Source organism: Pituophis catenifer, unplaced genomic scaffold (assembly GCF_029215685.1).
Source record: "Pituophis catenifer annectens isolate HBS135680 unplaced genomic scaffold, rPitCat1.0.hap2 SCAF_10, whole genome shotgun sequence".
In the NCBI taxonomy this organism is placed as follows: Eukaryota; Metazoa; Chordata; class Lepidosauria; order Squamata; family Colubridae; genus Pituophis; species Pituophis catenifer.
The window spans coordinates 28001915-28018893 of record NW_027256890.1 but is presented as its reverse complement, the minus strand read 5'-3'; the positions used below and the strand labels follow the sequence as shown (position 1 = coordinate 28018893).

The 16979-nt window shown below is 47.8% G+C and overlaps 2 protein-coding genes across 2 annotated transcripts; both read right to left on the bottom strand.

The window, feature by feature from the left end:
* Positions 1-3610: 3610 nt before the first annotated feature.
* ARL2 (ARF like GTPase 2) lies at positions 3611-9083 on the bottom strand. The gene is made up of 5 exons (XM_070950352.1): positions 9007-9083; positions 7918-8028; positions 7628-7790; positions 6053-6133; positions 3611-4776 (listed from the first exon to the last, which is right to left on the bottom strand). Exons 1-5 carry the CDS (start codon positions 9069-9071, stop codon positions 4642-4644), a joined length of 555 nt encoding a protein of 184 aa, XP_070806453.1. The 5' UTR covers positions 9072-9083; the 3' UTR covers positions 3611-4641.
* A 2910-nt stretch (positions 9084-11993) lies between these two features.
* SAC3D1 (SAC3 domain containing 1) lies at positions 11994-15869 on the bottom strand. The gene is made up of 2 exons (XM_070950797.1): positions 15302-15869; positions 11994-13818 (listed from the first exon to the last, which is right to left on the bottom strand). The coding sequence occupies exons 1-2, from the start codon at positions 15867-15869 to the stop codon at positions 13358-13360; spliced, it is 1029 nt and encodes a 342-aa protein (XP_070806898.1). The 3' UTR covers positions 11994-13357.
* Positions 15870-16979: the final 1110 nt, after the last annotated feature.

Here is a 16979-nt window from a genome sequence, read left to right as displayed (position 1 = left end):
TTTCTCTCTCTTTCTTTCTCCTTCCTTCCTTCCGTTCTTCTGTCTTTCCAATTTTCCATCTCTCTTTTTTCTCTTCTCTTTCTTTCTCTTTCTTTCTTTCTCCTTCCTTCCTTCCGTTCTTCTGTCTTTCCAATTTTCCATCTCTCACTTTTTTTCTCTTCTTTCTTTCTTTCTTTCTTTCTCTCCCTCGTCTTTCTTTCTTCCTTTCTTTCTTTCTTTCTTCATTCCTCCCTTCCTTCCTTCCTTCCTTCCTTCCTTCCTTTCTTTCTTTCTTTCTTTCTTTTTTTCTTTCTTTCTTTCTTTCTTTCTTTCTTTCTTTTTTGTATTTATATGCCGCCCTTCTCCAGAAGGACTCAGGGCAGCGAACACAAGTTAAAAAATGTACAACAAAATCCCATTTTAAACCAAATTAACTAATAAATAATCAATCCCAGAATCAGAGTCAGCCTATTTGCTTGAACAGCCAAGTCTTCAGGTCCCGACGGAAGGAGTGGAGATCAGGAGCTGTCCGGCTCCTTGGGGTATTGGGACCTTGGAGGTCATCTAGTCCAACCCCCCACGCAAGCTTGAGCTCGAGTTTCTCAAACTTTAACCTTGGGGGGGGGATATCGACTCCCAGAATTCCCCAGATTGTGGAGGGGGGGGGGCAGGAAGGATGCAAATCTTGAAAAGGAATAAATAAATGCAGGGAATCCTCGATTTACGACCGCCGTTGAGCCCCAAAACGCCTGCCGCTAAGCGATTAGTGAGCTGTGACCTGTTTTACGACACTTTCTTGCCACCATTGTTAAGTGAGTCGCTGTGGTTGTTGAAGATTAGGAACACGGTTGTTAAGTGAATCTGGCTTCCCACACTGGCTTTGCTTGTCAGGAGGCCGCAAACGGGGATCACAGTACCACGGGATATGGCAGTAAATAGAAGTCATTTGCCAAGTGTCCAAGTTTTGATCATATGACCTGCAGCGGTCGTAAGTGTGAAAAACAGTCAAGTCGTTTTCCTAGTGCCGTGTTAATTTGGAATGGTTACTAAATGGTCGCTAAATGAATTGTTGTAAATTGAGGACCATCTGTATGCCAAACCCACCATGGAAGAGGTGGATCACTCTATGCTGGCTGGGGGATTCTGGGAGTTGAAGTCCACCCTTCTTAAAGCATGCTGGCTGGGGAATTCTGGGAGTTGAAGTCCATCCATCTTCAAGTGTGCGAAGTTGAGAAACACCCATCTAGAGATTGCCAAGCTGGAAAAAGCTGGCTTATTCCAACCTGCACCCACATCTCTTTTATTAAGGAACAGGGGAAGAACTTTTGAAATAGAAAATATGTTTTCCTGCTTCTGGGATTGAATAAGCGGATTTCTTGCCCTCTGCAAAGTGGTATTATGGGTTATTTCAATGTTCTTAAGAACCTGGGGACAGTTATGCAACATGGAAAAAGATTATTTTTACAATAATAAACAAAGCAAATAATGAAACCCACACGCTGGCCTTCAGATTCAAATACCAAATAAACAAAACTGATCAGTTGGCTGATGTGGATGAAATTCAGAAGCTGTTCCCAGTAATTTTTCTGAATAATAATAATAATAATAATAATAATAATACATCCAGAAAAGTGAAGAACCAATGATTAAGGAAGTAAATAAAGGAGGCCTTTTAAAGACAACTAAAACAAAAGCAGAATATAAGAAAGAAGTAATTGAGCAGCGAGCTGAAAATTGGAAAAGCAAAGCTCTGCATGGCCAATACTTGAAAAGTATTGAAGGCAAAGCTGACCAGAAACTAACTTGGAACTGGTTAAGATCAGGAATACTGAAAAAAGAAACAGAAAGCTTTATTTTGGCAGCTCAAGAACAAGCCCTAGCCACAAACCGCATGAAGGCAAAAATTCAACATGTTACCACCAACAGCAAATGCCGCCTCTGCAATGAGAAAGAGGAGACAGTCGACCACCTGATCAGTGGGTGCAGCAAAATTTCACAAACTGACTACCTACAACGCCATGACCGTGTTGCTTAAAATCATTCACTGGAAATTGTGCCAGAAGTTTGGATTTGAGTACAGCAAAAACCACTGGGAACATCAGGTTGAGAAAGTGTTAGAGAATGAGAAACTCAAGATCTTGTGGGACTTTAGGATTCAGACTGACAGGCACTTGGTCCACAACACACCTGACATAACAATAGTTGAAAAGAAAAAAGTATGGTTCATTGACATTGCAATACCTGGTGATGCACGGATTGAAGATAAGCAGCAAGAAAAAATCACAAAGTACCGGGACTTACAAATTGAAGTTGAGCGACTGTGGAAAAAGAAATCGTGTGTTGTCCCGATTGTAATTGGAGCCCTCGGAGCAATACCCAAAGGGCTACCCCGCTATTTAGAAATCCTAAATTTGCCGGACTTGAACATTTTGACTCTACAAAAGACCACCTTACTCGGAACAGCTTACATCCTCCGACGATACCTTAACAGTTCCTAGGTCCTTGGTTAGGACTCGAGCTGCTGAGCTATTAACCAGCCTCAAAGGCTGTGAATCTCACTAAAGATTAACCAATAATAATACCATTAGCACCATTTTTAAATGTTCAGTTGACTGAGTTTCATGTTTAATGAATAAAATAAAAATAATAACAACAATAACAATACATCAAGAAATTGCAGCTACCTGCAATAACCCCAGCGGAACTGCAAAAAACTGCGCTACTCGGAACATCATATATTTTAAGAAGGTACTTGGTTGATACCTAGGATGCTGGCAGCAACCCGTATCAACCATTAGCACCAACTAATCGTGTTTGTGACACCTTTTGAAATGTTTTGTGAAATGACTGAGTTTCACGTTTAATGAATAAGAGATAATAATAATAATAATGCTGGTTTAAAATTTCCCTCTCCCTCCTAAACTTATATGGACTTCCTGCAGTGGTGAAATCTAAAATTTGTTACTACCGGTTCTGTGGGTGTGGCTTGGTGGGGGGGGGGGTAATGTGACTGGATGGGCGTGGCTAATTTTTTTTTTTAACTTTTAAAACCATTTTTTCTACCTCTTCGGCCGAAGAGGTGGTAAAAAAATGCTTTTAAAAGCCTCTGATGATCCCAGCTGAGTTGCCTGATCGGCAGAGGCTTTTTTTTTCTTTTAAAACCATTTTTTCTACTTCTTCGGCTGAAGAGGTTATAGAAAAAATGCTTTTAAAAGCCTCTGACGATCCCAGCTGAGCCGCGCGATCGTCAGAGGCTTTTTTTTTTTTTTTACTTTTAAAAGCATTTTTTCTACCTCTTCAGCCGAAGAGGTGGTTAAAAAATGCTTTTAAAAGCCTCTGATAATCCCAGCTGAGTTGCCTGATCGGCAGAGGCTTTTTTTTTCTTTTAAAACCATTTTTTCTACCTCTTCGGCCAAAGAGGTTATAGAAAAAATGCTTTTAAAAGCCTCTGACGATCCCAGCTGAGCCGCGCGATCATAAGAGGCTTTTTTTTTAACTTTTAAAAGCATTTTTTCAGCCGAAGAGGTTGCAGAAAAAAAATGCTTTTAAAAGCCTCTGACGATCCCAGCTGAGCCGTGCGATCATCAGAGGCTTTTTTTTTTACTTTTAAAAGCATTTTTTCGGCCAAAGAGGTTGTAGAAAAAATGTGTTTAAAAATAAAAATAAAAAATCCTCTGATGATCGCGCGGCTCAGCTGGACATGGGGGGGGCAGGGATTTTTGCTACCGGTTCTCCGAACCACCCGCCACCATCGCTACCAGATCAAGCGGTCCAGTCCGAACCGGGAGCATTTCCTGGACTTCCTGTTTCGTCCAAGGATGCTTAATACGCGATGGTTAAATCCATTTTTAGACTAGAAAGCAACAGGCCAGCTTTGCAATCAGGTGGCCAACCTAACCACGAAAGAACTAACCGACTAAAGAAACAACCAGGTTTTTAGGAGCATGAATCTAATCCTTCCCAAACCAGTTGTGGGAACGTAGCCCAACCTGGTTAAGCATGTGCAAACCTCGAACCCAGAACAGCGAAAAGACCCCAGCCACACACAAGCCGACTCCAAAACCGACTCTCTTTAAAACAGCCACAGCTTTATTGGTCTGCTCTTAACACAATCCCGTGCGGAGAAGGGGGAGATAACAGAAAAACCATGGATTTCTCGCCTACCCTACCCCCACCCCCGCCAGCCACAGGATGGATGCCACGGGCCACACCAAATGTGGGTGCAAACACTGATTTTTGCAATGGGTGTGGTTTCAATTGGACCCAGATCCAGGGCCAAAGATGGGCCTTTTAAGCATTGGTCAAAATACAGTCTTTAAATTGATGTTTTTCAACCTGGAAGATGGGTGGACTTCAACTCCCAGAATTCCTCCGTTTCTCAACCTGGGCAGCTTGAAGATAGGTGGACTTCAACTCCCAGATTTGGAAAATTCTGGGAGTTGAGCTGGCTAGGGAATTCTGGGAGCGGAAGTCCACCCAACTGGCTGGGGAATTCTGGGAGCTGAACTCCATCCAACTGGCTGGGGAATTCTGGGAGCTGAAGTCCATCCAGCTGGCTGGGGAATTCTGGGAGCTGAAGTCCACCCAGCTGGCTGGGGAACTCTGGGAGTTGAAACCCCCCATCTTCCAGTGCCCAAGATTGAAAAACACTGTTAGAGCCTCTCAATCCGCGGTGAATATCCGGCTTGAGATGTCGTCCAACAGCCAATCGATGCCCGCCAGAAGATTTTCCCCGGTGTAAGCACTGCAACCTCGGATGCACCAATGGTGGGTTTGGATGCTGTCGAGATCCAGGGCCTGGGGAGGAAGCAAAGAGAAAAATGAAAAAAAAATCACCTTCCATGCAAGGGTCTCCTGTTGTCTGGATGTTGTGGCCTGTCGGTCACCGGCCCCTCCAGCAGCCGAATCAGAGGAGGAGGAAGTGAGGGAGTCAAGGTCGGCATCAAGGCAACCTGAGAGCTCCGAGGGGGAAGCGGGAATGGAGCTGGCAGAGAGAGGTAGATAGAGGTGGAGCCTGGGCCGTCCGTCAGCCCTCAGATGGAGAGTCAACAGCCCCCAGGTCTGGAGGTGGCTGATGAGGAAGAGGAGGAACAGCTGGGTCCAGTGCCTGATGCACAGAAGGCAGAGGAGAGGAGAGCAGTGGAAATCTATTGGCCGGTCCTTGGGACAGAAGAGCAACTTCTGCTAGCGAAGGCCCACCTTAGCTCTAGGGATAAAAGGCAGGAGCAGAGATGAATAGATGCGGCACACAACTATTCATCTCCCTGCCGGACGGACTTGTTAACCTGCGGTGAGAGAGAAACTTTTTGCCGGGGCTGCCGGCGCTCCTAATTAAAGGAATCATTGATTTAACTTCAGAGGGTTTGTCGTGTTTGGGGAGCTGGCTCAGATCGCTGGAGATATTTTTTTTTTGTTGTTCTGTGTTTTTTCCCCACACCACTAATAAACCACTGAACTGCAATTTAGCAACATAAACATATTAAACCATATTGTTCCTATCAGGGGTGATATGTAAAATTTGTTACTACCGGTTCTGTCGGCGTGGTTTGGTGTGTGTGTGTGGGGGTAATGTGACTGGGTGGGCGTGGCCAACTTTTTTTTTTTTTTTTAACTTTTCAAAGCATTTTTTTCTAATGCTTTGAAAAGCCTCTCTGCCGATCAGGCAACTCAGCTGGGATCGTCAGAGGTTTTTAAAGGCATTTTTTTTTTACCACCTCTTCAGCCAAGAGGTTGCAGAAAAAAAATGCTTTGAAAAGCCTCTGACGATCCCAGCTGAGCCGCGCGATCATCAGAGGCTTTTTTTTTTTTTACTTTTAAAAGCATTTTTTCTACAACGTATTCGGCTGAAAAAAATGCATTGCAGAAAAAAATGCTTTGAAAAGCCTCTGATGATTCTAGCTGAGTCGCGGGATCATCAGAGGCTTTTACTTCTTTTACTTTTAAAAGCATTTTTTCGGCTGAAGAGGTTTGTAGAAAAAATGCTTTTAGAAGTAAAAAAAAAAAAAAAGGCCTCTGATGATTGGGCAAACCGATTGAATAAATAAATACACAAACAACCTGCCATAGTCCTTACCTCCTGGATGGCGCTGGGACTTAACGCACCCGGCAGGTCCTGCTTATTGGCAAAGATGAGAAGCGTGGCACCAGACAAACGCTGTACAGAGAGAAAGAGGAAAAAAACCCAAACAATAAATTTGCCAAATCTTCTCACTACAGGGGGCAGCACACCAAATGCCAATTTTTGGGAATTGCAGTCCTAAGTCCTAAAGCGTTGCTGGGGAAACGTGATCACTTTAAGATGGGTGGACTTCAACTCCCAGAATCCCCCAGCTGGTATAGAAAGTAGAACAGCTCCAAAACTTGCTGGGTTGGGCCACAATGAAGCAGCAGCCCAATCCCGAATAGGTTTCTTCGACGGGGTCTCGGCAGATGCTCTCAGTCTTGCTGGAGTTGATTGGGACTGGATGGGAGACCACAAGGAAATCACAGGGATGACGACGATGACGATGACAGGGGATCGGAGACTACATTGCCAAGAATATTATTTTTTTGATACTTTATGTATTTGTATCCCTTTATTCTTTTTACAAATAACTCAAAGGGGAAAACATACCCAACGCATCTTCCTCCTCCTATTTTCCCCACAACAACAACCCTGTGAGGTGGGCTGGGCTGAGAGAGAAGGACTGGCGGGAATACAACTCACCAGTTGTATTTAAGGCGGGACTAGAACTCAGTGTCTCCTGGTGGTTGGCCGAAATTCACCCTCTCGGCCTTCATGATTAAGGCGGTACTAGAACTCACCATCTCCTGGTGATTGGCCCAAAATCACCCTATTGGCTTTCATGATTAAGGCAAGACTAGAACTCCCAGTCTCCTGGTGATTGGCCCAACGTCACCCTGTCGGCTTTCATGTCTAAGGTGGGACTAGAACTCCCAGTCTCCTGGTGATTGGCCCAACGTCACCCTGTCAGCTTTCATGTCTAAGGTGGGACTAGAACTCACTGTCTCCTGGTGATTGGCCCAACGTCACCCAACTGGCTTTCATGTCTAAGGTGGGACTAGAACTCACTGTCTCCTGGTGATTGGCCGAAATTCACCCTCTCGGCCTTCATGATTAAAGTGGTACTAGAACTCACCATCTCCTGGTGATTGGCCCAAAATCACCCTATTGGCTTTCATGATTAAGGCAAGACTAGAACTCCCAGTCTCCGGGTGATTGGCCCAACGTCACCCTGTCGGTTTTCATGTCTAAGGTGGGACTAGAACTCACCGTCTCCTGGTGATTGGCCCAAAGTCACCCTGTCGGCTTTCATGATTAAGGCAAGACTAGAACTCCCAGTCTCCCGCTATCTAGCCTGATGTCTTCCCGAAATAAAACTGGTTACAAATATAAGTTACATTTATATCTATGAAGAGACTAGGAGTCTGGGAGTTGAAGTCCACATCTCTTAAAAGTTCCCACGGTGGAGAAACACCCCTCCAGATGTTTTAGGGAATCCGCCCCAGAATTCCCAGAGTTCTCTGCCCTGGCCAAGGAATTCTGGGAGCGGACGTCTCCAAGACGCTGGAAGGCATGCAATGCCCCCCCCCCATTCCAGAGGAAGCCGCCCCTTCCCTCCCACCGAACCCCGACGAGGTTGCCCACCTCCTCCACCAGGAGGGTCTCCAACTCCTTCTTGCAGTCCTCCATTCGCTGGTGGTCAGCGCTGTCCACCACCCAGATGAGCCCGTCGGTGCTCTCAAAATAGTTGCGCCAGTAGGAGCGCAGGGACTTCTGGCCCCCCACGTCCCAGATGTTCAGCTTGAACCTGTGGGGAGGGGGAGAGAGAGAGAGAGAGAGAGGCATGGCGGAGATGGGAGAGGCAGGCTAAAGGGGAAGGAGAAGCGGGGAGGAGGAGGAGGAGGAGGAGGAGGGGAAGGTGCCAGAATCCTCACCCGCGATGCTCCAGGGTCTTGATGTTGAAGCCCAGCGTGGGCGAGATGGTGTCGATCTCATCCCCGTTGAACTTTTTCAGGATGGTGGTTTTGCCGGCGTTGTCCAGGCCCCTCAGGGCAGGCCGAGTCAAGGGCAAAACGGGGTTCCAAAGCAGGACCCCGTGAGAGGAAAGGTGCCAAGCTCCCAGCACAGGAAGACTGCAGGGCGGGGAAAGGCACGCCTCCCTAACAGATTGACAGAGCTGGGAAGGGACCTTGGAGGTCATCTAGTCCAACCCCGCCCAAGCAGGAGACCCTACACCATTTATTAACAGATTAAGAGAAAAACAGAGCTGGGAAGGGACCTTGTGGGTCATCTAGTCCAGCCCCCAGCCCAAACAGGAGAGTTTACACCATTAACAGATTAACAGGAAGGGACCGTGGAGGTCATCTAGTCCAACCCCCAGTCCAAGCAGGAGACCCCCACACCATTTATTAACAGATTAACAGAAAAACAGAGCTAGGAAGGGATCTTGGAGGTCATCTAGTCCAGCCACCAGCCCAAACAGGAGAGTTTACACCATTAACAGATTAACTGAGTTGGAAGGGACCTTGTAGGTTATCTAGTCCAGCCCCCAGCCCAAGCAGGAGACCCCCACACCACTTATTAACAGATTAACCAAAAAACAGAGCTGGGAAGGGACCTTGGAGGTCATCTAGTCCAGCCCCTAGCCCAAGTAGAAGACCCTACCCCATTTGTGACAGTCTCTTTTGGAAAGCTTCCAGTGACGAAGCTGTCTCTTCCCCAGCATTTCTGCGCCTCTAAACCTAAGGGGCGAGCATCCCTGGGAAGCCCAAAGCATGCAGAGATGGAGCCCAAAGCACTCTGCCCATGCACAAGGGCACTCTTGACCAGGCGAGTGGGGAGATGGGAAGGCTGTGCCTGGGGAGGGAGGGAGGGAGGGAGGGAGCCCAGCCCAAAGCAGCTTCTCTTTCCTGGGATGCAAAAGTCACCCCCCCCCCTCCCGCCTTTCCCATCCTCAGGCCCCCCCCAATCCTGGCTTCCCCCCATTTGCTCCTTTTTTTCTCTCTCTCCTGGCGGAAGGATACAGCATCAGCAGCCGCAGCTCCCGTTCCTTCTGCCGCATTTTCTTCAAGATGCTCAGCAGCCCCATCGCCCGCGCGGAAGCCTCTGCCCGCGCTCGCTCCGCCCACCGCCGGGATTACACACGCGCGTGGCTCCGCCCCCTCCGAACTCCGCCTCCGCCAATCAGAAAGGCCGGAGGGGGAGGGGAGGGGCGATTCCGGCTGTAGAAGAATATAGGGGGGTGTGTGGAAATGTAAAATATACACTTCCGGCTCTCAATCGCAATTCTGCTGGTTCCTGCGGGGCAGGCCAGAAGACGGCGGCCGAAGGGACTTGGTGTGTGTATGAAGCAATTATTGTATAGAATGCACACACACGGTTTTGTAGAGGCTTTGTGTAGATGGCAAGCAAAGAGATTGAACAAAATAACAAAGGGACCCTTAGAGGTCTTCTAGTCCAACCCCCCCACAAGCAGAATTTATACATTACGAGAAAAGTTATGTATGTTATGTATGTATATTTCCATGTGTGTGTGTCATATATATGTATATGTATATGTATATGTATATGTATATGTATATGTATATGTATATGTATATGTATATGTATATGTATATATAAACACACATAAATTAAGAAGACAAACACACATATATACATATACATATACATACATACATACATACATACATACATACATACATACATACACATACATACATACATACATATATATATATATATATATATATATATAAAAGGAAGAAACAGCTGCGATCACACATTGCTCCTAGAAGCACGAAGCTGAAAACACCAGCCTGAAGATGACGAATGAGACTTCGTCGAAACGTCGCCAAGACACTTCCAATTTTACGCAGGATAAAACCCGAATAACCAAAGACCTACATACAAACACCCGCGAAAACCTCAGAAAACATATATGTGTGTGTGTGTGTGTGTGTGTGTGTGTGTGTGTCTTTTTCGTAGGCTTTTATGTGCATATTCTTTCTAGCCAGGTTTTATATATATAGTTATGTATGTATAGTTATATATACTAGTCATTTGTGTTGAGTACTGTCTAAACAAAGTTTTCGGTCTACTCAGAAGTAAAAGCTTTCTATCAAATTAATTTGATATTTTCAAATGGGTGGAAAGATTTTAATGAGGTTTAGTCAGGTTTTTTCCATCAAATCTGTGCACCTTTCACTTCAAAAAGGAACCTGAAGTCGAATCTGCCCACAAGTGTGACCTCACCCCTTTTCTCCCCGTGGCCATTCAACGATGAGTCCCGCCCTCTTCCGGGTAGAGAAGACCAATCGCCAAGCCGGAAGATTGTCAAAGCTACCTCAACGTAGATCGCCGAAACTTTAAAGAGATACGTGCTGTGGCATTGAGAGTTTAAAAAGATGATTTTTATTTTTTTTTTTTGCCGGGGAGAAGGGATTATAGACCCAAATTAGGAAGAAGAAAAAAAAAATCTCAGTTCTGTCTAAATTCGTTTTGTGACGTTTAATTTAATGCAAAAAAAGCAAACAGAGATGTCTGCTTATGAATTTTTTTTTAGAAAAGGCACCCAAGTTGGTTTACATTTAAAATCACCCAATTGCAAAAGGTGCGTCCTATACTCCAAAAAATACAGTATGTGAAAAACTGGTTAGAAGTCACTTTTTTTTCAGTGTTATTATAACTTTGAATAGTCACTAAAAGAATTCTTGTAAGTTTAGAACTACCTTATATTGATTACTTACTTTCCAGGTCATTTTTCTCAGCATTATTTTGGGTTTTATCACAATTGATGGGCAGCGTGTTCTTAGCCTGCCTACATATTCTGTTCTCTCTGCACATCTGAGCCAGTTTGTTCCATCTCATTCACCCACGAGAGATTGAGACAGCAGACACTAAAAATCTGAATATGACGTGTTCTATGGAGGCATTGCCCTAAATCAGGGGTCAGCAACCTGCAGCTCTGGAGCCGCATGTGACTCTTTCACCCCTCTGCTGCGGCTCCGTCACTCAAAATATGCGTCACAACCGCCAATGTGTGACACCCGATTTATTGAGTTTTTCAACCCCCGGTAGGCCAACCATGGATAAATCCAACAAAAGAAAAGTTTCAGAAGAAAAAAGAATGTTTACTTCAACTACATAGGCTAGTTTTGTGGCCGCTCAAGAAATAGTCAGGCACGGGAAAGGTTTTTGTGGCTCCCGGTGTTTTCTTTTCTGTGGGAAACAAGTCCAAATGGCTCTTTGGGTGTTTAAGGTTCCAGACCCCTGTCCTAAATTGACTAGCTTGGCCATCCTGGTCGGTGGTGAAATCCAATTTTTTTTTTACTACCGGTTCTGTGGGCATGGCTTGGTGGGCGTGGTGTGGCTTGGTGGGCGTGGCAGGGGAAGGATACTGCAAAATCTCCATTCCCACCCCACTCCAGGGGAAGGATACTGCAAAATCCCCATTCCCACCCCACGGGAAGGATACTGCAAAATCCCCATTCCCACCCCACTCCAGGGGAAGGATACTGCAAAGTCTCCATTCCCACTCCACTCCAGGGGAAGGATACTGCAAAATCCCCATTTCCTCTCCACTCTGGGGCCAGCCAGAGGTGGTGTTTGCTGTTTCTCCGAACTACTCAACATTTCCACTACCGGTTCTCTGAATTGCTCAAAATTTCCGCTACCGGTTCTCCAGAACCTGCTGGATTTCACCCCTGATCCTGGTCCTTGGTGCCTTTCAGATGTGCTTGTTGGAAATGTTGGCACCTGTAAGACCCACTGTGGAGTGTGTCAGACTGAGGACCCAGACAGAACCAACCGTACCTCTTTTGATGAATGCAAGAAACAGGTGGAAGGGAGTAAATGGGTATTTTATTTAATGTAGCACATTTTAAAAGACTCGGTTCCTTCCTTTTTAGGGAAATAATAAATATTCCAGAGAAAGGAGACTCTGGAAACGGAAGTGGTCTCTTTTAAGGGTGGTTTCGTTCCATTAAAAAAAAAAAACTGAGGCAGAGTGTTCCACAGGCAATGTTTTTATTTGGTTTGCAACTGAAGTCTCTTCTACTGACCTCTTGAAGGGAAAAAACCCCGTAACACAGAATGCTCAAACACCATTTGTGTGAAGCGTTGAATAGCATCAAAGGTTTGAAAGAATTACAGAATTGGAAGGGACCTCGGAGGCTATCTAGTCCAACCCCCTGCTCAAGCAGGAAGGAGACCCTCAACCACGTTCGAGAAATAGCTCTCCAAAAGTTTTGAACCTGGGGAAACCTCCTCCAAACAGCAGCTGCCACCTGTTTTTTCTTCTTTCAGAATTAAGAAACATTTTTCCAGCTGTGGATACTTTTAACTACAGCTGGCCAGTGAAGGATGCTGGGAGTTGTAGTTCATCAGCACCAGTGATGCAGCCATGGAAAGGCTGATGAAATACGTTTTCCCAGGTTCCCCACCACTGAACTGCTGGGGAAGTGCAGCCACATCTGGAAAACCTGAACAAGAGAGTAGCCCAATCCTATGTTTTGCACGATTATTCCAGTGTGATAAATAGCATTCACAACAAATAAAAGCACCGATATGTCTCTGTAATACAATGTTATTCAACCTCTGCAAATTTAAGATGGGTGGACTTCAACTCCCAAAACTCCCCAGCGTAAATCATGCTAGCTGGGGAATTCTGGGAGTTGAAGTCCTTATACTTAAAGCTTGCTGGCGGGGGAATTCTGGGAGTTAAAATCCACCCATCTTAAAGGTTGCTGGCTGGGGAATTCTGGGAGTTGAAGTTCAGCCCTCTTAATGCATGCTAGCTGGGGAATTCTGGGAGTTGAAGTCCATATGCTTAAAGCTTGCTGGCTGGGGAATTCTGGGAGTTGAAGTCCTTATACTTAAAGCTTGCTGGCTGGGGAATTCTGGGAGTTGAAGTCCATATGCTTAAAGCTTGCTGGCTGGGGAATTCTGGGAGTTGAAGTCCATATGCTTAAAACTTGCTGGCTGGGGAATTCTGGGAGTTGAAGTTCAGCCCTCTTAATGCATGCTAGCTGGGAATTCTGGGAGTTGAAGTCCTTATACTTAAAGCTTGCACGCTGGGGAATTCTGGGAGTTAAAATACGCCCATCTTAAACCTGCAGAGGTTGAAAAAGACTGCTCTAATACAAGCAGCAAATGCTGGTTACCCGTATAAGCAGAACAAGGAGGCACAATAGAGACGCTGTAAACAACCATCACGACTTGCTGCCAGCAGCATCCCTGACGAGCTAGCTTTCTACATACAGGGAAGAGATTTGCAAACCCGCAGCCAGCCGATTTCAAGGCAGATTCTTCTTTCGTGCATGAAAACGAGACTCACGGCCACCCACAACGCAGCGTGAAACCCCCTATCCCGCCTCAGCTGCAGACCCTCTCCGAGAGATCCAACAGTGTCCCCTTCCACTTCCCGTCCACGAGGAGAAGGGAAGTCCGGTTTTCCAACGGTGCGGAATCCCTGAAGGAGCCTTTCTGGAAGACGACGCTGCCCTCGATCACGGTCAAGCCGTGTGCCCGGCATAAATCAGCGGCCTCTTCCGGGCTGTCGATAGCCAACAGGTGGATCAGCCGGCCCAGGGGATACCGGCAGTTCTTTGCATTGAAACCGTGGCTGAAAGTGAGCAAGGCCAGGCGCCGAGTCTTGGCCAGGTGCGGGTGGAGGGCGCAGCTGGGGAGGTAAGGGAGCTGCCGGGCCAGGCGAAAGAAACGGGCAAAATTGCGTTCCAGGAAAGTCCAGTGGATGGCGAGGGCGGTCTTGAGTTCAGGAGACGCTCGGATATCGTCGGACAGCTGGAGGACCTGCCAGAGGGCATCTGGGGAGCCTGGGGGAGGAAGGAAGAAACAGAGATAAGACAAAAAAAAAAAAAGTGGGGGGGACAGTAATCCCTAACTTGACTTAAGACCATAACTGAGCCCAACGTTTCTGTTGTTAAGTGAGACCTTTGTCTTTTAAATGCAGGTGGACTGCTAAATCTTGTCCTGATGGGTTTTTGTTCTCCTATGTTGTGCCATGCGTTTATGAAGTGGTTGTTTTGTTTCCCCAATGTACAGAACTGCACATGGCTCACTGCGTTGTACTGCATATACCACGTTGCTCTTTTTGTCTCTGGGTGTGTTTTCCAGTATTTGAGGGACAACCACAAAGAAGAGTATGTGTGTGTGTGTGTGTGGGGGTTCAGCCTATTCTCCAAAGCACCAGAAGGCAGGACAAGAAGCAACGCATGGAAACTAATCAAGGAGAGAAGCAACCTGGAATTAAGGAGAAACTTTCTGACAGTGAGGACAATTAACCAGTGGAACAGCTTGCCACCAGAAGTTGTGGGGGCTTCATTGATGGAGGTTTTTAAGAAGAGACCAGACAGTCACTTGTCTGAAATGGTTGGTGTCTCCTGCTTGAGCAGGTGGCTGGACTAGAAGACCTCCAAGGTCCCTTCCAACTCCATTCTGATTAATTAATTGATTGATTGATTGATTTTGAAATGATGTAGATTCTCCTGCTTGAGCAGGTGGCTGGACTAAGGCCTCCAAGGTCCCTTCCAGCTCTGATTGAGATTGTATAGGGCAAACCTATGGCACGTGTGCCACAGGTGGCACCCGGAGCCATATCGGTGGGCAGACAAGCGTTGCCCTAGCTCACCTCCGTCACGAATGCACGGGCCAGCCAGCTGATTTTTGGGCCTTCCGGGCCCACTGAAAGTCGGGAAACGGGTCGTTACCGGCCTCCGGAGGGCCTCCAGAGGGGTGGGGAAGGCTGTTTTCGCCCTCCCCAGGCGCCAAGAAAGCCTCTGGAACCTGGGGAGGGTGGAAAACGGGCCTACCAGGCCCACTGTGCCATCACATGCCAAAAGCCTAAGGAGTGGGTGGTGGTGGTGGTACCTGCATGCGTGGGGGGGGGGCGCGCGGGGTGCATTGAATTATGGGTGTGTGCCCCCCCTGCGGTCCCCCCACTTTTGGCACGCGATGGCAAAATGGTTAGCCATCACTGGTAGAGTCTGGTGTTTGAGCTGGACTAGAAGACGTCCAAGATCCCTTCCAACTCCATTCTGGCTGATTTGATCATAGGAAGTTTTTAAGAAGAAATTAGACAATCATTTGTCTGAAATCGTGCTTGAGCAGAGGGCTGGACTAGAGGACCTCCAAGGTCCCTCCCAGCTCTATTCCATCCTTGGGGGTGGAGAAGCTTCACCTCCTAGGCATGCTGGTCCATGGGCAACCCCTTTTTTCTGGCATCCTTCCCCCCCCACACACTTTCAGATCCAACCCCCACCCCCAAAACCCCAGGACTACCAGCCCCATCGGGCTCACCCAGGTGGTAGAGCAAGAAGAGCGCTTGGAAGCGAGGCTGGGCAGGATGCGCGCCGGGCCGGCGGTAGGCGCGGCGCAGGGCGGCGAAGGTCTCGCGCAGCTGCCCGTCGTGCAGGTGAGGGTCGAAGCGGGCGGGCGCCTGGTTGCAAAGCCGGGCACCGGCGTGGAGCAGGTAAAGCAAAGCGCGCTCCAGCAAGGCGGCGCAAGGGGCGGCAGGCGGGCGTTGCAAAGCCAGATCCAACCGGACGGCGCGCAGCCGGTCGGCCACGAAGGCGCAGCGCTCCGCCGGGGAAACCTGGCTGGCTTCGGCCACCGATGGGCTCAGCAGGTGATGCACCGTGGCCAGGAGCACCGGCGGCGGGCGGAGGTCGCCAGGAGGCGGGGGAGCCTGGCCGGCCGCCGGGCGGGAGAACTCCTTCACCGCCCGCGCAGGGTCCGGCTGGCGATCCAAATCCAGCTCCAGCCGGTGCAGCCGCTTCTGGCGACGCCGACGGGAGAATTCCCCAGCCGGGCACATGTCTTTGCAAAGGGCCGGCCGCGGAGGACCCTCCGCTTCGTCTTCGTTCATGGCCGGAATCCACGCAGGGTGGTGGGCAGGGACGATCCCGAGGAGAGGCTGGCCTCGCCGCGCTTTGCCCGCCTTCCTGGAGGCTGGTTCTCGCCTTTGCGCCCGCGGGCGCCCGGTTGCAAATGGCCCCGAGCCCCGGGCTAATTTTTTTTTTTCCCCAGTTAGTGCCTTTTTTGGAGTGGATCGCGCTTCTTCCACGCTGATCCCTGCAGGAGGACCGATTTTCCCACGCCGGGGACACCCCAGTCTGGTTGCGCAAGTCCGTTCGGGGGGATCCTAAGGCCGTAGGATGGCGCGCATTTTGCCATATTTTCTTTTTTTTTTTTAAATTCTTCCTTTCTGGAAAGGAAGTGAATTTAACCCAGGTGTGAAAGGAGAAGGAGCAGCAACAGCAGCAGGTCCCTTTCCACGTGCAAGCCGGGGATGATGGGGTTTGTAGTCCCGGGAAGGCGTGGTTTAAGCGGACCTTCGCGGCGACTTTGGATAAAGGGGGGGGGAGGCGGGAAGAGGCGCAAAAGGGAAATGCTTTGCGACAGTGCAGGGTGGCGTCTTAAAGCTGGAGCGGGGGAACCTTGGAGATAATAATAACAGATTAACAGAGTTGGAAGGGAGCTTGGAGGTCATCTAGTCCAACCCCCCTCCTGGAAGCAGGAGACCCATCCCGAAAATGCATTGCAAAAATCCCCTTGTTGCAATTTCCTATTTAGCAAAAGCTGGAAAAAAATTAGCAGTAATAACTCTTAGTTGGCTTCCCCAAACGGGCAAAAAAAAATTGCAAAAAGGATCTTCGAAGCGAGTGTCGCGATCTGCGCTTGTATATCTCTATTAGTTTTATAGCTCTACGTGGCTCTCCCGGCTTTGGCCAATCGCCTGCTCCTTCCCAGAAAGGGGCGGGTCTTCAGAGTGAATGCTTTGCAAAGGGGAAGGGGGATTTGTGGTCAATCCCGACTTCGGGTTCTCGTTGGAAACAGGCTGGTTGATTCTGGAGATGTTTAAAAATATATCCAGATCTGCTTTTTTAATATCCTCTTTCTGAGGTTTTTTTTTTAAATTTAAAAAAAAATTAATATGATTAAAGTTCTTCTATATGTTGCATGGGGTGTCGTAAGT